Raw genomic sequence first — 22110 nt, 5'->3', positions numbered from 1 at the left:
GAATCACCACTGGAAAGATTAAATTTAATTTCTTCTGAGGAACCGACTAGTCTACAGTCACGTATCAAGAATCAAGATTAATAATATAGATAATATTATAATGTCATACAGTTGCTGAAAAATATAGAGCTTCAGCGCCTAGTTTTTTCATTGCAATTGCGCAAGAACACAATTAACAAGAATGTTTATTTTTACTTGGAATTTCATGTTTTCTTCCTGGATATTGGATAATATTACATAATATTAATATTACTCGTAGGGGAGAACTGGCCGAGGCTCGCTCTATTTATTTAGATATACGTTTTAGATAACCATTTTTTTACCATACATATAAACATAAAATAAATATTATATTTTGAACCGTGTTTTTTTTTTAATTATTTATTATACATTATTCATACCCGACCCACAATTAAAGAGTGTTCACTATATAAACATATAATACAACATATTTTTATGTCTACTGACTACAATGGACTATAGTTCATACCAGATTTATCTGTGATTCTGATTCGTAAAAATTCGATACGATTAAAAGTAAGAAACATAATAATTATGAATAGTGGTAAGATAAAAATCCGATAAAAGGCAGTGTGTTATTTGTATAGAAAAATAATAATGCAGTTATTATTATTTATTAATTGTTAATAGGTAGTAGGTACTTATTTAGTTTTGATAGAACGATACAGTGATAAAATACGACATGATGCAATAATATGATGTATGCATTTAAACGAATGCAAATGCTAATTATTCAACAATCGACAATTGGTACTTGGTATTCGACAGCCATCTAGTCTAGATCTATAAAGAAGAACATGTATGAATTCTTTATAGATCTTGCCATCTTGGCAAGTTGTACGAAAGCATTAGGAAGGCTTCGAGATTAAAAATAAGATCTCTTTTACACCAAATAACTTCTCGATTGATGGACCAAATACATTGTTATAACATTTTTTTTTAGCATTTGATAATGTCTTATTTTCCAACTTTTCATGAAAAAAAATTCTCGTATTGTACAAATATTTTAATATTAACTTTTTTATAATAATTATGTACAATAAATATTTATTATTGTTGTTACATTTTGGTTTTTTAGTTCTTATAAAATGGAAACTTGCAAATCCGTTCAACACTATTTAGTATTTTCATTTAGGTCTTAATAATCTAAACTATAAAGAAATGTTTTGAAAGAAATTGTTTGCATTTAAAAAACCATCAATTCTGAGTATTCATAAGCGTAGCCGCGTAGGTAAATACTTTAAAAAAGAAAATTAAAAGAGTTAATTAGTGTAGAAGAATAAACTTTTCCCTATGGCCTATACAACGATATTTACTATTTTAATGAAACACAAATTCATGGTTTTCCCAATTCCCAAGATTAAGTTTCGTGGACGTTTTGTAGTTACAACTTTACAAGTTTACAACACGTATTTAAAATTTTAAATATATTGTAATTTGTAACAAATGTGGTTCTATCTAGTATTTATAAATCAAGATATATTATGTTTTCGATGTGATAGTGTCGCGCTCTGCCGGTATTTTGGTTGTTTTGCTGGTACCAAAAGCGATAACGATGACACATTGACGAGAGTAGAGACCGCAGTGGCAGTATCGCACTATCGCACGGCGTACAATGAGAACAAGTGATGAGTGACGGTTGAGGATTGACGAATTGGGCCGGACTACCGAAATTGACAGTTCAACCTTCTTTCAACAGTTGTACAAGTCTTGCACAAAACAGTAGAACGAGTTTTTTGATATTTTGTTTTCTTTAACTCTCCGATAATATCGTTCGCATCCGAAACGATCGGGTTGCTCGGAATTTATACGAATTTGCTTCTCCGTTAAGGCGATGCCGCCGTTAAATTATATCCTCCCCGGCTGCTAGGCGCTAGCTGATATACCGGTTTACCTCCACAGGGTCTACGAGTCTCCTTCAAGATGAACAAGCCAGATTTGAAATTCGAGCTACACAAGAAATATTTTCGTCGCTCGTTGGACCTGTTGCCCAGCGAGAGTGCCGTATTCGATTATTCACGGCTCACCATACTGTATTTTGCGCTCATTGGTTTGGACATATTGGACGGCTTAGATTCGCTCTCTGATGATCGTAAGAAAGAAATTGTCGAGTGGGTGTACAGGCTGCAATTGGTACCCAACGAAAATTGTTCCGTGCACAAATGTGGTTTCATGGGGTCCACTACCGTCATCCATTTAAAGAATCATCCAGGCTCTGAAAAGTATTGCGAAAGCAACGTTGCTATGACATACATGGCATTGTGTATTCTGATTACAATGGGTGACAATTTGAGTCGTGTTAATAAATCGGCTGTACTTCAAGGTGTAGCATCTCTGCAAAAACCAGATGGCAGTTTCAAAAGCAACTACGAACATGGTGAGAGTGATTTGAGATTTGTATACTGTTCACTTGCAATATGCAACATTTTGAATGATTCTTCGGGTATTAATGTAAATAATGCCATTAAATTTATTTCAAAATGTCTGAACTATGATGGAGCGTTTGGACAAAACCCAGGAACTGAATCGCACGGTGGTTCTACTTATTGTGCAGTTGCGTCGTTGTCTCTTTTAAATAAAATTAATCTTGTTTTAGATGATAATAAATCAAGAATATTAGAGCGCTGGGCAGTAAATAGACAAACTAAAGGAGGTTTTCAAGGAAGACCTAATAAAGAAGCAGACACTTGTTATTCCTTCTGGTTGGGTGCTACACTCAGTATTATGGGATCACTAAATAAAATAAACCCAGAGAGAAATAGGGCTTTTGTTCTACTTAATGCTAACTTGATAACTGGTGGATTTAGTAAAAACATGGAATCTATACCAGATCCAATGCACACCTGCTTAAGCTTGTGCGGATTAAGTTTGATTGGCGAAGAAAATCTAAACCCTATTAATCCTGCATTAAATATTACCATGAGGGCAACAAATTATTTAAAACAAATTCAAGAAGCTTGTACATCACCGAACAAAGATATATTCAATACAGATACTGATAATTAAATTAACTTCCTATATTAGATGTTAATTTTTAAGATATAATAAAACAATTAATTAGTCAACTTGAACTATGACTGATTTATATACTTTTTTTTACAACTATGAACAATTAAAAATATATCAAATACATGTCTTGTAAAATATTGTTAATATCAACATGTTGAACATTATTTTATGTTTAACTTTTCAGATACCACTGAGTTCCAATTTGTGATGTAAATTGTAAAATATATAAATTTAAAATATGACAATCTGTATAATTTAATAAGAATTAAGGAACAGTAGGTATATCTTACTTTGTTCTAATGGTAATTACTTTTTACTAAAAATAAATAAAATTTTATTGAGATAAAGACTATTATTTGGTATTACGATTTTTGATGCTTGAATTTTTTACAATCTTTTCTTAGGTGTTTGTTTTTGACTATCATTCCATATCAAATTCAGTGGAATTTTTTGTTTTCTATGGGCGGATTCTAACTACGTTACATAATTTTTTTTCTATACTTTATGAATCTATTTTGTTCTATATCTTATTACCTTACAGGTAGTTCGTAGTTGTGGCTTGACGCTACTTTTAGTTTTTTTTCATTCTTTGTCGTACCTTTTGGCTTCAATGACATAAATAAATAAAATTATTAATTAATAACCTTAGTCCGGATTATTATCAATATCTGTGGTTCTTTGATAATCACGCATCAGCTGTTACTAACTGCTGAAACGTTGGTATGAACTTGAAGCTAGAAACGATAATACTGATAACATATCAATCATAGATTTGCCTTGAGGACAATTTTTTAATTTTATAAAACTCCTTCAAAAGTTATTATTTATTTTTTTACTTAAAGATCACAAGTATTTAGACGTTTACTTATTATTATTATTTTTTTCTTTGTAGAATACGTTTAAAATTTTCAGTATGAATTTAGCAGCATTAACAAGGGCTGGTAAGAACTTATTTTTTTATGTATAAAAATGTAATAAGTATTAAGTGTATTAATATAATCAAACTCAAAACTACCTACCAAAACTATTTTTTAAGAATAAATATAATTTAAATTATTCAATAAACATAAAAAAAAATAGAGTTTACTAGAAATTAATACTAAAAAAACATAGACCATGGATCTTTTAGAAAGTGGAGAGGATCTTAAAGAGTTTCAAAAAGTTAGTAATTATAATATAGGTGTTTGAGAGAAAATTTATGTACCAAGAAAGATACCAATGGTCAGAGGAAATAAATAAAGCCCAATAAGCGTTTAGCGTACTGATGAAATTCTTAAGGATGAATATCCTAATGTCTAGAAAATCAAAAGTTAGATTGTACTTTGCTATTAGGTATAAGATAAACCCTCATTTATGGTTGTAAAGCTTGGAAGACCACTAAAAAGACAGAAAAGTTTGAGAACCTTTAAAAACAGGAAATGGAAGAAAATCCTAGGAAACAGGGGAAGAAGATATTACAAAGAATTATGCAATATTATGAGAAACTATAAAAATAATACCAGTAACAATCCTTATTAATGGTCAAAGCATTGACTGCTTTAATCTTTTTTCTATGGTGACAGCTCTAGAGATTGATTTTGAAGGAGGCCATGAACAATTGTTTTTATTTTGTTGATATTTCAATATTTCATGATAAGTATTATATACTTGTTATATCAAAATATAAATATATCAAATACTTCAAAATCAGCACTATAAATAACTTCATTAGCTTAATTTTATTATTTATTAATTACTTCATAGTAACAATAATTGTAAAAATATATGCATAGCTATATAAAAAATTATAATTTATTGGGCATTAAAAAACTAAACTTTATTTTTTATTAAATTCTCAAGTGTTTTAGTTATAAAAGTAACAAACTAATAAGTACACAAATTACAATGCAAAATATAATTTTGTATTCCTATTTTGTGTGAATTGATCCATTATGTTATCTATATCTGCATGTGAGCAAGAGTATTGAGTTTGTCTTGAACCATTCGTGTACGTAATCAGGTTTTAAGCCGTTGTTATATATGGTGTACTGACGTACTATTACTACACAATAATATAAGATACTAACAACTAGGTAACAAGAATTTACAATTAAATGATATCGTATTGATTATTCTTATATAATATTATATTATATACCAGGGGTGGTGAACTTTTTTGGGGTCAAGTGCTAAATTTTCCCAGTCAAAGTTTTGAAAATTTTTCATGTGCCCAAAAGAAATTATATTTTCCTAGGATAAAAATAAAGTTTCATATTTATTATATATTATTATTTTATTAAGTAGACACATCTATTTTTTGTAATTATAATTTTTAAAATGTATATTATTTGTTTCTTTGAATTTCTTATACAGTTATAATCAAAACTTTATAATTAGCATAATTTTTAATAATTTTACTTTTTTCTTGTACCATTGAAATTTGATCCACCTTTGGTGGTGACCCTTGTTATATACCATAATAATAAAAGTGTATATTAAATTCAATTGTATAGTAGGCATTCTGTAAGTACCTGTTCTTTAATTTTTTGGAATTTGTGAGGCAGGGGGATATACTCCCTCCCCTAAAGTTGCCACTAGGTCAAAGGATATTATAGTTGAGTCACAAAATGAGAAGAGGAGAGAACAAAACAATTGGAATCAAAATCACAAGGAGAACGATTTAGAAAAGAACTCAGTTAAATACTCGGAAAAATTTGAATTAATGTGGTAGAAGATCTAAAAACCTGATGAATTAAAAACTAGAGAAAAGGAGAAAAGTAATGCAAGATAGAGATAGAGGGTGGTGTAATACTGATGTAAAATAAAATTCTTAGAGAATAGTCAGTGTAATTAATATGTCAGTAGAAGAAGAATAATTAAAGTTAAAATAAAGTTATTGTTTTGTATTATTTACCAGTTGACTTACAGGCTACAGCTGATAATTTTTTTAAAACAATGAAATTTAGTATAATATTTACACACATATATTATATAGTATAAATATATAAATATTACTCTACAATAAATGTCTTACATTTTTATAGTTTTAATTATAATAGTCAATTATGTTAATGTATTTCATTATGTTCATTATTTTTACAGGTAATACAGTTTTGCGATCAACTATTCGGGTACCATTTAGATCAGCATCGCAAATTAATTATATCAATGTGAACAGAGATGATGAATTTGAAAATTTAAGTTGGAGCGCTATGTCAGATCAAGCTATTTCTTATGCATTTGTTTCTGAACTATGTAGAGGTAATTAATCAAATTACACAAACTATAAGCACATATTTAGTGAAAAATTTGTATTTAAAAAAATTTGTTTTAATATATAAATATTTGCTGAGTGGCATACGTTACAATTTTATTCTCAAATTACAGGTTAACAATGTCCTCTTAATAGAATACAACCTATACATTTTGTTTTCTGTATATTAGACACATGCAACATGGAGTAAATGTGTGAAATAATTATTTATTTTCTTGTGCATATGTCAGACATAGAAAACAGAACAAGTATAGAATTCTTGTAGTAATACAAATTTTGATAAATTGTATATTTTTAATTACATTATACATTTTATAGTAAACTTATTGCTATAATAATATAATCCATTTCAAATAACATTATACCAGCCGCCCAATCGGTTTTTATTAGGTGGTGCACAATCCTATGTAATCGTCCATAGCTTTTACTGCTTAGTAAGGATAATTAGATTACAAGCGATATACTAAGCGGTTTATTCTTAATTAAAAGATACTGACATACTGTAGTAGTGTTTTTATTTTTTAATTTAAGCAAACATGTTTTTAATACTTACTAAAAACCCCTATTGATTGTTATCTTAAAATAAACTATTTTTAGGTGCTGCTGTATCATTGGCTCATTTCTTCAAGGAACCAGCCACTATCAACTATCCATTTGAGAAAGGACCTTTGTCGCCACGTTTCCGAGGAGAACATGCTCTTAGACGTTACCCGTCTGGTGAAGAGAGATGTATTGCCTGCAAATTGTGTGAAGCTATTTGTCCAGCTCAAGTAAAATTACTGTTATGATTATTATATACTGACGTGTTTTTTGTATTAATAAATATATATATGTATATATGATTTGTATAGGCTATTACTATTGAAGCAGAAGAAAGAGCTGATGGAAGTCGCCGTACCACACGTTATGACATTGATATGACTAAATGTATATACTGTGGTTTTTGCCAAGAAGCATGTCCCGTAGATGCTATTGTTGAAGTAAAATTAAATGCAGTTATGGTTTTATTAAACTATAGCTTAATATCTGTTAATATTTTTTAGGGTCCAAATTTTGAATACTCTACTGAAACACATGAAGAACTTTTGTATAACAAAGAAAAGTTATTAAATAATGGTGATAAATGGGAATCAGAAATTGCTGCTAATATACATGCTGACCATCTATACCGTTAATGCTAATAATCAACTTAGTAAATATATACGTTTAGTTTTTCTTCATTATAAAACAATATGTATTACATAAGTTGTTTGACTTTGTGCATAATAATATTCTTAAAATAAAATGTACACAAATATAAAATATATAAAAATGTTAGTTATTGAAACTGTGTTACAGCCTACAAAATAATATTATTCTAAATTTAATTCCACTCGAGTTTAAAATTGTTACATTAAATTATTTTACTAATTTTAAGTATATATATATTAAAAAGCTTCAATATGATTTGTCTTTATTTTTTTGAAAAATCAAAATTTATTGGTTAAATTTTTAACAATAGGTTTTATACTGTAATCACTAATCAATAATAGAAATATTTATTTTAAGTATTTTAAAACAAAATAAATGTTGTTTTTAAATTTTAGGCAGTAACCTAACAAAATAAAAATATAGATGATTGTCTTATCAAACATAGCTATTGTTTTAAATATTCAATTATTAATTGAAATAATATAATTAATTATAAAATATAAAAGTAGCACAGCAAGTGAGGCAATTATTACATTTTAAATCTGGTTTTATGTTATTTATTTAAAATCAAATATTTTGGTAATATTCTTTCATTTTAAAACAAAAAGTAGAAATTGTATTAATTAATAATAATAAAATAATTATGACATCTATATACACACCAGGCCACCGTGACTAGTTTGGTAAACACCTACTGAAAAGTGCCGCCGCCGTCATGTCAATCTATCTGACAATGACTGTAATTTTATACTTAGGAAAATTATCTCTAGTAATTAGTATGTACTTTACTAGTTTCCTAGAAGTGTAATTTACCATTTCACCTAACAGTTTTAAAGGAAGTTGTTGGTACTGGATACATTCTTTATTCATAAATAAATCAATTATTTATCATATTGCCCATACCACTTATTTTAATCAAAAATAAATAGCTGTTTTCTTTGTTTGTGCAATACTAAAATGTATACTGAAAAAAAGTTCACACATTTATAAAACTTAATAATAATTATTGACTATTGTTACCTATATGCTTTTTTTTGTTTTTTTTTTTGTGCCTTAACTATTCAAAAATAAGAGTTGAACTTAAAGGCTTAGACCATTAATAATACAAAAGTTCAGAACCGTAACTAGGGTGAGGCGAGTGAGACACTTGCCTTGGGCACCTGATGCTGAGGGCATAAAAATATTAAATGATAAACTTAAAAAAATATATTATTAACAATAAAAAATTTTTTAACGACTCGTAAATATAATGATATTTCCTGGCGCATTACTAGAGTTCTGTCTCAGGATAAAATATGGCTTGGTACGGGTGTATGGCTCTGCAAAAGTTTTAATATTTTTTATATAAATTTTGAAATTTATTTCATTAGATTGACTTTATTCTTAATCTTAAATAATCCTATAAAGTTCTAACTTTTTTAAAAATAATCTCATTGTGTTCTCAATATATAAATATTTAATTTTATTTTTAAATATAACTTATTCTTTAGTTATTATAAATTAAAAAAATATATTTAAAAATAAATAATCATTAAAAGATTATTGTTATTAAATTTTTTACTAACATTTTGTTGAGTAGACTTTAAAAATAAAAATAACTATACAATTTAAAATTTTAAATAATGTTATTTTTATTATATATACATTTTTTTACCAGTATACATATTATGTAGTTGCTTCAACTTTTTTACTAAATAATATCTTAATTATAATTTTTTTACATACAGCAGAATATTTTTATAACAATATTGATTTTATGTTAAAAAAAAACGAAAAACGAATTGGACTTATGTGTTTTCACTTTTCACGCAAAATATCTAATTTACAGTAAGTATTTCTATACACTTTAAATGTTTATAAAAGTGCATAGGTGACTGGTAATGTTTTCTGTTGATATCAATTGCATGCATTTGCATGCTCTATAAGATAAATTACGAAATATGATTTATTTTTAATCAATACAATTTATAAGAAAAGTTCTTTTTGGTTTTTACTTAGGTCGTTACACTTACACACGTCAATGTACAACTAGAGTGGAGTAGGTAAAAGATTAGAGAGCAATCCGTAGACCGCAGTTATACTCGTATGTCGTATGTGGCGTACGCGTGAAACGGCCATATTAATATATTATTCTTTCGGTGAACGGACTATCCGACTATAGGACGTGTCATGATATAATAATATCATGGGACGTGTCACGTGTACTCAATACTGTATAATATTATATATATTATATTTTTATAACCTACATATTATTACATAATCCGATAAACATGATTCACGGTATTTTATAGCTATTAATATCATGTTGTTTTAAATTTTAATGAACAACTCGTTAGCTAAAAATAAAACAATTTTCATACACAAAGTCATAAAAGCTGAAAAGCGAAATGGCGAAATACTTTTTTATGTTTTACCCACGTTATAATCAAGTACGGGAGCGATACCCCTTTAAAACGAGGGTGATTGCCTGTGTGGAGTCGGGATCTATGAACGTATAAACGCAGTTATTACAGATTCGGGAGAGTTAACACATTTAGAATTAGAAACCCTGGAGGACTTGAGGCAGTTGAGGTATAGAAGTATTACTACCGTAGTACTGAAGTGAAACCACTAGAAGTCTAGAACCAGAAAAGTTTACCATCGTTTAGTGTCCATAGGTTGTTAAAATTGGGAAAGTTTACAATCTCCCTCTCAACTATATTTTTAATTAAAAAATTTAAGTAATTTAACTATATGAGTTAAGAAATAATTAATCTTAACATTATATAGGTAGGTAATTAATATAAACATACACTATTGGGCATTGGCTATAATATTTTTGTATTATTTAAATACGTAATTTAGTAACCTTTCAAAATTTTAATATGTTATTGAACATAACAACAAAAATTATTATTTCTAAATATAGAAATTACGAAAATGACATAAAAAAGTAATAATAAGTATTAAGTGTACAATAAATAAAAATAAAATAGGTTCAGTATATAATTACATGAGTAAAATTAGTATATTTTACTATCGAATCGCTGTTTAGGCAAGGCCGTAACTGGTGGAGAAGTCCAGGGGTCTGGACCCCCTCCCTCAAAACTTTTTAAAAATAGAAACATTTTAGTGGTGAGCATAATATATTGACATTTTTAGTAAAAATATTAAAAAAAAAAGTTGGACCCCCTGAAATTTTTTTTCAATTACGGCCTTGGCTGTAGGTAATTCTGGACATTGGTTAATAAAAACAATTAATATAAAAACAAATGTTTTAATACATTAGTATTATATTTTGTATTAAAAATTATTATTCTGTACTAAATACGGTTGTGTCACATATCTACATATATAAACATTAAATGCTATTGGTGGGTACCAAACTACCAAACAGGAAACAGGAAATCCGATAGCAGATGGCAGTTGGGCAGTAAATTACTACCTATTGTGTTACCTGTAGGCTGTAGTTACAGGTGACAGGTGAATTCATTCGTGCGTTGACTCTTGAGTGGTTGGATGTGTAATATTAAACTATAATATTCGTTTTCGATTTTATTTGCCGTATGTGTTTTTCTAGTTTCGATGCAAATACTCAATATTTCATACCACGTACAACGACGTTTTAAGTGTCTTGTAAAATTGTAGTTATAAATATTTCCTACTTTCAAAATCAATTAATAAATACATAATAGATACCTATTATTATTATTATTTTTATTATTTCTGCTTAAACCGTTCGTGATGGACGAAGACATACGATACCAACGCCTTCCCCAATCATTCTCTGTCAGAGAACTCGGGTCTTCCGAGGCCAGAGGCTTATGGGGAATCAAACACACGCGGAAACCAGTTGATTTGATGGTAGCAAAAGCTAAAAGCTCGTCAACGCCCTTACAGCCACAAGTCGAACTACGAATCACCGAAGACGGATGTGAAATTATTGGTGACAAATTTAGAAAAGTTTTCCCCATTCACACGGTTTCTTACGGAGTTCAAGTTAGTATTACCTTACGCTGATTATTAATCATAATAATATACCTATTGTGCTTGTGTTATTATATAGCTTTATGAAAACAATATTTATTTGTTTTTGTTAAAAGTGAAAATAAATAAATGTCACGTCCATAGGATTTGGTTTATACAAGAGTTTTCTGCATGATAGTTGTTAAAGAACAAATAAGTACGGACAGAAAACCATTTGATTGTGTGGCGTTTGTCTGCGAAAGTCGTCAAGCTGCAAGAAATTTGACTTATACTTTAGCTACAGCATTTCAAGTAATTTATTTAAATTAAATATATATTATAAATTAATAAAAGTACATGATAACATGTGTTAAATTATGTGGTCCTGAGTGATGGTAAATAGTTAAAATAAAAACATACAGGTATCTAGCGAATAGCTATTAATGTAATATGTTTATCAATACATCAGTAGCTGTAGGTACTAATATTATGGCTAATAAAATAGTATCCAAATATCTTAATATTAATCGTTTTTAAATTATTTGTACCTGTCCAAATAGTATTGTCATAATTTAATATATAATAATATTTTAAATAATATTATAGTCTTAAAAACGTTACATTTTTATGGTTTATTTATTTATTATTGATCAAATAAAAATGTATAGATACAATAATGTGATCATTAAAATCACATGTACCTACATAACATTTTATCCTCCAAAAAAAATTAAAAAATGTTTTTTATTCTGCCTATTAATAGATGATATATACTATATTATTTATTTATTTTAAATATATTTATTATATTAAATTAAATGTTTAATCTATTTAAACTAAAATCAAAAAATAGTCTAAGCAATAAATGGATTATAAAATTTTTTTTAAATTTTTTTTAGGCGTATAGCAGGAAAGTACGTAGTACTGGAACATCTAAATCTCGCTTTGCCATTGATTTAAGAACTGCTGATGAACTAGAAATGGATCTTAAGAAAGTTGACTCTGAGGCATAATATTGTCATATTGATAGTTTTATTTTAAAATTAAATTTATAAATGTTTTTATATTGAAATATTATTTAAAGAAAAAAAAATGCTTTGATACCTACTATGTGTATGACTATTTAACTTAAGATTTTACTATGATTTTCTAATTATTACTTATTACTTATTAGTATTAAACTCAATTAAAAATTTAATTGTGGTATTTATATAAATACATTTTGATTTGATAGTATTATAAACAATTTTTTTAAATTTGATATTTTAATGTGGTTGTTGGTAATATTATTTGTTTATAACTGTCTTTTTTTTTTTTTTTATTGTTTTTACCAATGTTGGTATTAAATATTATATATTATATTTAATATACTGCTTAATTGTTATTACCTATATAATAAACCTAAAAACTTATAAGGTCCTATAATTGTAACTGGCAACTGGAAACTTAATTATCTGTACAATGTTAATGTTAAGTACTATAATAAAAATGTATTACTATTATGATTTTATAATACATTAATGGTCTTACCAATACAGGAGGTAATATATTAACGGTTCTCAACCATTTTATCATTTAAGTTCCTGAATCAGTTACAAACTAACTATTGTACTTAATATTACAAATATGTTAGCAATATTTTTAATAAATTAGATTTGCAATTTGGTAAGGTTTTCTAAATGTAACAACATTTAGATTTTCTGACCTGATTTAAAGAAATAGAGGTCATGTACTCATGTGCTCTGTTCGCTTTAGGGCACTTTTTAACTAGAGATTAATAAAAATTAAAACAGCATTTAAAAAAAAATAAATCATGATATATTGGTAGTTGACTACCAAATATAAATTGTATCCATAAATCACTACGATATTGAGAGACGCTAGAGTAAAAATAGTTCTAAACATTCGTGGGTTCTGTGCTTGTGCGCCACACACACATCAGGGTATATTATGCCGTATGGTATATCCGTATGTATGGATTCACATTTTTTGAAACTAATATTATCATGACAAAATATATTTAATTTGTCATGGATAATGTAATAGCCCATACGTGGACTTAAGTATGCACTTTTGGTAAAACATGTTACCTATGAGAAATAAGATTTGTGGAATAAAAGTTCAGTTTGTCACTTTGTTTTATAATCCATATCACAATTTTCTTATTCAAAGATTCAAACACTCCTGTTTCCAATTTTCCATACAAATTTCTTTTATAATATATTTAATAGTTCTCCAAAATGTTGTTCAAACGGACATAAGTAAATAGTCATTATGCCTGCCTATTATTACCGTATGGACTCATGTATGTTTCAATAATTTAATATCGTTTACGACGGAACACTGGAAATTTAAATTTATCTGTTGATAACTCTTATCAATTTAAACATCGAATTTATCAAATTATCCGGTATTTGTTTTTAGCCTTTCGTATTCGTATTCGAGTATTCGACATCGACGATCGGCGTTCGATAATTTGTCTCAATGCACGTTTAGAAACGTTATTATTGAATGTTGAATATTTATGCTTGATATCCGCGTAAACAATTAAACAGAACTTATTCCTAATTTTTAATATTTTAAAATTATTTCTGTAAGTTCATTACTGTTTTTGATTTTCGTGCATTTTAGTAAACACAGTACATACATAAAATGGTAATAATACTAATGTCTTCTTTTTATTGTATCATTATTTACGGGTTATTCATGTATATCTTTGACGGAAATTTATAATTTTTTTTTTGTTTCAGTTACCTCTTTCATTACTCAAAACTGCTCAGAATCACCCGATGGTAAGCTCATGCATATTGTATAATATAAACAAATAAGGGTAATTTAATGTTCTGATTTTAATTGTTGGTAATAAAATATTTAAAACCTTAAAATTAACTTATTGAGGTAATAAAATATAACTTTTTTTCTAAAAATAATATGATAATATTTTAACAATAAGACTGTTGGGGTGATTGGTATATCTTTTTGAATATTAGCTTATAGTTATATGTTTTAAATAAAAAATTTGTTTGTAGCTGGTTGAATTAAAAAATGGTGAAACGTACAATGGACATTTAGTTACTTGCGATAGTTGGATGAATATCAATTTACGAGAAGTTATTTGCACATCAAAAGTATGTATTATTTTGAAAAATAACACTAGTATTATGTTTAGTTAGTTTATCCGGACATCCCATATTGTTATCAAAGAAGTGTACTGTTAGATGTGGCAAGGCAAGATATCCTTGCATCTTGATAGGTACTGGTTATAATTTGGAAATGTAGCCAATAAGAAGGATTTGTGTCTATAAGAAATAAATCTTGCATTTGGAATATATTCATAGTATTTTAAATTATACAAAATAACGAAAAAATGTTTATAAATTTGTAAGATAGTAATATGTTAGTTTTTAATTTATTAGTATATTACTCTACCATTAAAAATAGCTATCAATTTAAACCATAGCTAAAATGTTGGCCTTAACCTCCAAAAATGTATATTATTGTTTAACTATAAAATCTTCCATTAATTACTTAATACATGGATTTTGTTTTACATCTAATTATTTTACATTTTTAAAAGTTGTTTGGAACCAATTAAATAAAGTATTATAGTTATCCTGAACAATGGATGTGAAGTATAAAGCCCTATAGGTCTATTTAATTTAAATATTTAAAACTGAAATAGCGTTAATGATCTCAAATAAATTATTCTTATAGCCAATAACTTGAAGTACAATAAAAGGAGATACTATTTTTAGATATATATTTTTTATAGGCATATAGCATGTATTTTAATTTTTTTTATTATAGTTCATAATTTTCTTTGAGTTTTATTTTTATTATTATTTGATATTAATTGGTTTATTGCTTATTAATTTATAGATGTTTATTGGTCATGAGACATTACCTATATCAGAATTATAATAAATTTACTCAATTTAAAATATTTTAAAATTTGATAGACCTCTCATCTTATAGGACTATTTGTTTCTATTCTACTCTAATTGTTAAGGTGTCACAATATTAAAATATTATTAAATTTTATTTTAGGACGGAGATAGATTTTGGAGACTTCCGGAATGTTATATCAGAGGTAGTATGATTAAATACTTAAGAATACCAGATGAAATATTTGATATGGTAAAAGAAGATATAGTTGTAAACAAAGCTCGTGGTCGAACAGATAACCAGAAAAATCGTGCTCCTAGAGGAGCTAGACAAGGTATAATTAATATATTTTTTAGAAAACATTTTATTATTTTAATTGTTGACTGTAGTGTTATTACCTATTACATTACATTATAATTTGATACGCTTAAAATATCTCGTAATTACTAAAATTAAAATTCTATTTATACAATTTAGTGTAGTATTGATTTATATATTAAATGTTGGTAAAATTGTATTTTCTGTTTTAGGTTTTGGAGGAAGAGGAGGCGGTGGTAACAACCGCGGTACCGGACCACAGCAACAGAGAGGTGGACCAAATAAGTTTAGAGGAAAATAAATTGTATATTTTATAAGTTATATTTATGCAATATGTGTGTATATTTAAATTTATAAATGTATAATTGCAATAACATGTGTAACAAAATTTCTCATTTTTTTTTAAAGTAATTAAGAAATTTTTACTTAACCACTAAGAATACAAAATTTAATTAAAAAATACAATCATAAAAGTAACTATTGTATTAGCATTAATATGATCTAATATGATCTATAATATTATTAAAGTTGAACTATGAAAGAATAAGGTATTAAAATTTAGGTAAACATTTAATCGATAAAAAGGTGTAAATTTATTTTTAAATGTAATGTAAGTACTGAAGACTGGATTAAAATAGTGTATCAGTGTTTTAATTTTTTAAATTTATGCATGCAATAAAAATGAAAATATATTCAATTTGAACAATATATGACTATTAATTGCTTGATTTCCATTTATGAGAAATGCGTGTAGGATATAAGATTTATTATTAATGTACTCCCTCTATTTTTATATTTATTGATTGTCCTTCAATTTTGACATCTCAAAATGAAATGTTGGTACTGAATTTATTTCTTGTAATTGTATACTCTTTTATTTTAATGTATGCCATTTTTTTGAGGGAGTAATACAATTACTGTTTTACCTAAAAGTTAGATGTTACTATGTTAGTTTATTTAACCCTTGACAGGTAAGGTTTTTCAAGTTTTCGTCAGGGCCTGATTATTGATTTTTCAATTAAAGTCTTCCTAGCAGTGTAAAATCTTAATTAAGTTTAGCTAGCAAACAATCTCTTTTTTTTTTATAAAACAGAAGAATTTACTTATGAGTAGAGCCACAGTCATAGTCATAATTACTAGTTATTATAACCTATAGGAGTAGGGTTTGCAAGTTCATATACATAACACATCAATCTTGCTAAGTCATATTAAATTATGATTGATGAAATGAAAATTCTCTTCAAATGTTTTTATTGGAAAATAAGTTCTTTTTAGATATTTTTAGAATGATGGTTAGTGGTTACATAAAATATAAATAACTAAATGTTTTTTAGCGGATGGAATTACAAGTCTATCAATGTTGATACCAAAATGTATAAATAAAATTATATACCATGTAAATAATTTAAATTAAAAAAAAAAATGCATGACTGTAAATCCAACATTGTAAATACCCATGTATACTTAGTTAAGCAAACAATCATAATAATTAATCAGTCAATATAACCCAATGTCAGTCATTAGACCGAGTTGTTGAAGCATTTAATAATTCACGATAAGAAAATTTTCTTTGAATAGGAAACAAATGTCAAATTAGTGCAAACAAGAATCAGAGGAGGTTATTTTTTATATAATATTTAGTAGCCATAAAAAAAAGAAGTGCTTCTAAGAAATAATTCTTCTAAAATAATATACTGTAATATAAATTTAGACTTCTATTATGTGATGTCAACAAATGATCAATTTTACAATAAGAATTATAAATTCTTTTATTTTTTAATATCTTTTAATTTTTGTTAGTTTCTAGGTAGAAAATACTAAAAATAAAAATTGAAACATTTTCCTGTGTACTTGATATTTTTATGTTCACTCATAAAATCTTTATAAAGAGTGACAGTTCATTTATATATGTTTTTGTTCACACCCCACAAATTGCCAAAATCATACAAACTTAAAAGACATACTATACCTTTTTATTTTTTTATTTATGATATAAAACATAATTTTTGTCAATTTCAATAAAAAATACGGTAAATAAAAACATGCCATGTATGGATAATAATATTGTTAATATTATTAATTTAGCCTAAATAATATGTTTTGCTAACATAACATTCATACATTTTAAAATTAGGTAATAATAGCTAAGCGTGGGGAGAATAGGATATTATAATGAAAATAATAATCTAGGCCAAATAAGTATAAATATGAATAAATAATATGTGAAATTGGAAATTTTACATACATAGAAAAATATTTAAAAAAATAAAGGTGAGACTTTTAAAAACATACACAAAAATAAATAGGTAAACATAAAAAAAAAATTATGATGTTCAATTGTTAAATTAGGTTTGAATTAAAATTATAGCACCTAGATAAAGATTACATTTAAAGCTCAATTTAACCTAGTTAACAGATGTTTTTCAGTACTATAGGTAAAAATAATTTTTATCAATAAAAAATAATACTTTTTAACTAAAAACTTACGTATAAAATGTTTGTAGGTTTCTTGATAAATAAGTATAAATAATGTATCACTTAAACATAAAAATCATAAAACATACATTTTTTTTGTATTTCAATAGTGTTGCTAAAAAGCGAATAACTTCAATTTTTAAACCGCTAATATAAATTAATTTTTTTTACAAATATTTAGCAGAGCAATGTTTTAAAAATCACAAAAATTAAACACGATAAAAAATAATAATAATAATAATAATAAATCAAATTTTATAAAATAACTATAAGTTATGTAATTTTTTTTCTTCTTTTTTTTTTAAACATGATAATACATCAAATTTAGGAAGTGGCCGTCTCAGTCTTTTTTGTGATGGGAGCTTTGGGTCTTCTGATTGGCCCTGGCATCGCTGGTGGTGCTACAGTTTTAGGTGCAACCTTTACTTTTGGAGGCAACTTTGGAGGCGCTAAACTCATTCTTGATGCTAAAGTGACTGGTGGCTTTGTTGTAGTAGATGTTTTTGATATGTCGCCATTAGTTAATTTTGTGGTACCATTTGTTGTCACGCTAGTTAACGGTTTCTTTATTGGAGCAGACGTTGGACGACTTAAAGGTTTAGGTGAACCATTAGTAAGTGGTTGTTTGTTAGCCAAAGACGTCCGTGGTGTGGCATTTGTTTTTGGCGTTGTAGCTGTTGACTTTGTAGCAGCTGTAGTTGTTTTTGGAGTTGTAGGTGTTCTGGGTGATGATATTGGTGTTGTTTTAGTCAAAGTTGTTCGTGGTGTAGTGGGTGTTGTTTTGGCTGATATTGGCCGGGAGGCAGGAATTGTGGTTTTGGGAGCTGGTTTTGGAGAAGCTTTAGTGACAGTTGTTGCTTTTAAAGACGTAGATTTTGGAGCAGTGGTTGGTCGAACATTAGTTGTTGGCTTAGAAGAAGTAGCAGTGGTTGGTCTTGATAATGGTTTTGATGTTGTTGTAGATGAAGTAGTTTTTTTAAGAGTAGAGGCTAATGGTTTTGAGGCTAATGGTTTAGTTGGAGCAGTTTTTGCGGTTGTTGTTTTAGTTTTAGATAAAGTTGTCTCTATCTTTTTAGGGGCAGATTTCTTAGAAGCTAAGCTGGCACCAGTGACAGCTGCAATAGCAGCAGTACCAACAGCTGCCGCAACTGCAATTTCGGCAACCTAAAATTTAATAAATTATTATTAGTTGATAAAATAAAATAAAATAAATAATTTTAAACGAATTAAGCATACCTTGTTACTTTCATCTTGGATATCATTTTTTTCTACACAATCCTGGGAAGTTGGAATCTTTTCAGTTGATTCTGGATTGATTTCTATCTTAGGTTCATTTACTATTTCGTGGTTTGATTCAGTAACAATATCATTTTTATTTTGTACTTGATCTTCAAGTTTGTTATTAATATCTGACAGTTCTTCAACTTCAGGCTTATCAATAGGTTTGTCAAGTTGTGTGGTTGGTTGAACATCCTCATCAAAATAATCTGCACTTGTTTCCATTACGTACAATGAATCACTCATGTTTCTGTTCTGGAAATTCTCTTCAAATGTCATGCTAGTACACATCATATTGGATTCATTTATTAACGTATCAGATGCCGAACAGTATGGTTGTGGCATATTGTTTTCCACATCAGAATGAATTATCATCGATGATTGCATTTCTTCATCACTATCTGTTGTATGATTTTGAATGGATTCATTTTCTTGTTGTAAATCTTCACTGTGCTTCTTTACAAATTCATCAGCAATTTCTTGTTCTTGTTTGAAATCTTCAACATGATTATTTTCAACTTCTGAAACACCTTGGTATTGTTTAAAATCTTCAATATGATTATTTTCAACTTCTACATTATGTAAGTCTTGTTTAAAACCTTCAATATGATTATTTTCGAATTCTTCATTATGTAAGTCTTGTTTAAAACCTTCAATATGATTATTTTTAAATTCTTCATTATGTAACGCTTGTTTAAAATCTTCAATATGATTATTTTCAACTTCTTCATTATGTAGGTCTTGTTTTAAATTGTCAACTTGATTAAGTTGCATTTCAGAAACATTATTAAAATATTTTTGCTCAATATCTTCTGATTGAATCTGTCCAGTTTTGTCGATAACTTCTTCACAGTTTTTAATAGTTTCAACAATGAATTCCTCTTCTTGTTTAGAGTGTTCTGTATTATTAGTAATTATATCAGTAACATTATTATCATAGTTTTGTTCAAAACTTTCTGCAGAATCTTGAATAGTTGAAACATCATATTGATCTTCTTTTGGAACTTCTATATTTTCTTGTATTATTTTAGCAACATCATTATGTTCAACATTTTCAGTATTATTTATAATTTCAAAATCATCGTGGTGGTTTTGGATAATATTAATGCCATGATCTTCATGTTTGACATCTTTAACAAGCTCGGGCTCATCATCTACATAATTATGTTTTGGCTCTAAATTTTCAGTTTGTACTGAATTTACACTGTTATTTTCATATTCAAAATTGAATGTATTTCCAGGTTGAAATTCTTGTTCAAGATCTTCTACATCATACTTTCTATCATCTGTATGAATTGGAACATTAAATTCTGGATTTTGTTTTTCTAAATCTTCATTAAGTTTTTGATGTTCTATGTACTCATGTCTTACTTCTACATGACTATCAACAATATTGTGTGATTCAAGATGATCAATATTATCATCAACCTCTTGATTTCTTGATTCATTTTCAGTTGCGTTTAATAAAGCTTCATGAATGCTAGCTGAGAAATCGGATTCCGGCAAATATTGTTGTTCATACACAGAATGGAAAGGTTTAGCTTCCTCCCTTATACATAAAGGTTCATCTACAGGTTCATGTTTTAATGATTCGGATACCTGATGTTCATTTATGCTTTCATTAGGCATAATAACACTGTCACTATTATGATGCATTTCATCAACTTCATGAGTAACATTAGGTATTATTCCAGCGGGATCTTCAGTTTGATCAAAACAGAAAGGATCATGATTTTCCTTGTCATTATTTTCATCAAAATGATTTAACTGTGTTTGTCGTTTGAATGTTTCACAAAATTGATCATCATCATTTTCAGACTCAAAAGTTGATTGATTATCCATAAGCATTGGAGTATGAGGTTCTGAACCCAAAACAGCATCAGTTGTGCTTTCACTGTCATTGAATTTGCGATCTTCGTACTGGGCATATTTATCAATTTGACTATTATCCAAAAAGTCATTTTTAAAATTATCACTATGTTTAAAAGATTCATCATCAAATTGTAAAGTTGAACCAACTGTTGCATTTGTAGTATTGATTGTGTCATCAATATTTTGTGAATTCATATCCTCTTCATGTTTCACCATTGAGAAATCATTATTTAATTTAAGATCAGATTCATTTTGTGATTCATTAACACCACTTGTCAAATTAAATTCATTATTTTTGGACGATTCCATTACTGATACAAATGGATCTGTATTATGAATTTGAGCATCATCATTCTGGTATTCAGACAAATCTTGAACTTTGTTTAAATCATCTTTATCATCCGAAACGAATGGATTTTTATATTCATCTGAATTACCATTGGTAATAAGTTCATTTTGAAAAATGAAATTATCAATAGTTGCACCATGACTAGTCACTTCTTCATCATTTAAAGGTTTAATGCCGTTCAGCATGGTAGAATCATCATTGGGCTCTGAAATTTAAATCATTACATCTTTAGTTGTTTAATAAAACATTGTACACATATTATATTGAACTAATAGTTTTATAACCATTAAATTAAAAATAACAGTATTATTTTTAAAACCACACATTTAATAGGTGTAATACATAATATATTAATTAAGAGGACATCATACTCACATATGTTGTCCTCATATTACAAACATGTAACATGGCAAATTTTTGTTTTGTAGAATATTAGAGTGAAATGACCTATTATCAAAGTTTACAGATAAGAACATTATCTGTGTCCTCTCATCGGTTTTTACAGTTTTTT

General features: G+C 27.4%; 5 protein-coding genes across 5 annotated transcripts in view; 4 read left to right on the top strand and 1 right to left on the bottom strand.

Annotated features, from left to right (window-relative positions):
* Window positions 1-1587: 1587 nt before the first annotated feature.
* On the top strand, window positions 1588-3382 carry LOC132920793 (geranylgeranyl transferase type-1 subunit beta). Its single transcript, XM_060983466.1, has one exon. The coding sequence runs from the start codon at window positions 1945-1947 to the stop codon at window positions 3025-3027; it is 1083 nt and encodes a 360-aa protein (XP_060839449.1). The 5' UTR covers window positions 1588-1944; the 3' UTR covers window positions 3028-3382.
* Window positions 3383-3801: 419 nt separating this feature from the next.
* LOC132920794 (NADH-ubiquinone oxidoreductase subunit 8) lies at window positions 3802-7729 on the top strand. The gene is made up of 5 exons (XM_060983468.1): window positions 3802-3971; window positions 6112-6270; window positions 6881-7053; window positions 7135-7263; window positions 7327-7729. The coding sequence occupies exons 1-5, from the start codon at window positions 3944-3946 to the stop codon at window positions 7456-7458; spliced, it is 621 nt and encodes a 206-aa protein (XP_060839451.1). The 5' UTR covers window positions 3802-3943; the 3' UTR covers window positions 7459-7729.
* A 2714-nt stretch (window positions 7730-10443) lies between these two features.
* On the top strand, window positions 10444-13084 carry LOC132922891 (uncharacterized). The gene is made up of 3 exons (XM_060986626.1): window positions 10444-11455; window positions 11588-11734; window positions 12322-13084. The coding sequence occupies exons 1-3, from the start codon at window positions 11201-11203 to the stop codon at window positions 12433-12435; spliced, it is 516 nt and encodes a 171-aa protein (XP_060842609.1). The 5' UTR covers window positions 10444-11200; the 3' UTR covers window positions 12436-13084.
* Window positions 13085-13827: 743 nt separating this feature from the next.
* Window positions 13828-16333, top strand: LOC132920284 (U6 snRNA-associated Sm-like protein LSm4). The gene is made up of 5 exons (XM_060982536.1): window positions 13828-14077; window positions 14173-14214; window positions 14452-14550; window positions 15470-15641; window positions 15838-16333. Exons 1-5 carry the CDS (start codon window positions 14075-14077, stop codon window positions 15924-15926), a joined length of 405 nt encoding a protein of 134 aa, XP_060838519.1. The 5' UTR covers window positions 13828-14074; the 3' UTR covers window positions 15927-16333.
* Window positions 16334-17591: 1258 nt separating this feature from the next.
* Window positions 17592-22110, bottom strand: part of LOC132920281 (protein piccolo-like) — a 39839-nt gene continuing 35320 nt past the window's right edge. Inside the window, exons 11-12 of the mRNA XM_060982533.1 lie at window positions 19337-21804; window positions 17592-19264 (exon numbers count right to left, since the gene is read on the bottom strand). Of these exons, the coding sequence (XP_060838516.1) occupies window positions 18425-19264; window positions 19337-21804 (3308 nt within the window). The 3' untranslated portion in view covers window positions 17592-18424. The remainder of the gene's footprint in view (window positions 19265-19336; window positions 21805-22110) is intronic.

The sequence above is a fragment of the Rhopalosiphum padi genome, chromosome 2, assembly GCF_020882245.1.
Source record: "Rhopalosiphum padi isolate XX-2018 chromosome 2, ASM2088224v1, whole genome shotgun sequence".
Taxonomy (NCBI): domain Eukaryota; kingdom Metazoa; phylum Arthropoda; class Insecta; order Hemiptera; family Aphididae; genus Rhopalosiphum; species Rhopalosiphum padi.
Note: the sequence above shows the minus strand (reverse complement) of the source record. Positions and strands in the feature narration are given on the sequence as shown.

What these genes read in the sequence shown, in the direction of transcription:
- LOC132920794 (XM_060983468.1), top strand. Translation starts at nt 3,944, where the DNA reads ATGAATTTAGCAGCATTAACAAGGGCTG. An exon ending in TGTTTCTGAACTATGTAGAG is followed by an intron (nt 6,271 to 6,880) that starts GTAATTAATCAA and finishes AACTATTTTTAG; the next exon opens with GTGCTGCTGTATCATTGGCT. An exon ending in CCGTAGATGCTATTGTTGAA is followed by an intron (nt 7,264 to 7,326) that starts GTAAAATTAAAT and finishes AATATTTTTTAG; the next exon opens with GGTCCAAATTTTGAATACTC.
- LOC132920284 (XM_060982536.1), top strand. An exon ending in CTGCTCAGAATCACCCGATG is followed by an intron (nt 14,215 to 14,451) that starts GTAAGCTCATGC and finishes ATTTGTTTGTAG; the next exon opens with CTGGTTGAATTAAAAAATGG. An exon ending in TCCTAGAGGAGCTAGACAAG is followed by an intron (nt 15,642 to 15,837) that starts GTATAATTAATA and finishes TTTCTGTTTTAG; the next exon opens with GTTTTGGAGGAAGAGGAGGC.
- LOC132922891 (XM_060986626.1), top strand. Translation starts at nt 11,201, where the DNA reads ATGGACGAAGACATACGATACCAACGCCTTCCCCAATCATTCTCTGTC. An exon ending in CGGTTTCTTACGGAGTTCAA is followed by an intron (nt 11,456 to 11,587) that starts GTTAGTATTACC and finishes TCACGTCCATAG; the next exon opens with GATTTGGTTTATACAAGAGT. An exon ending in CTTTAGCTACAGCATTTCAA is followed by an intron (nt 11,735 to 12,321) that starts GTAATTTATTTA and finishes AATTTTTTTTAG; the next exon opens with GCGTATAGCAGGAAAGTACG.
- LOC132920793 (XM_060983466.1), top strand. Translation starts at nt 1,945, where the DNA reads ATGAACAAGCCAGATTTGAAATTCGAGCTACACAAGAAATATTTTCGT.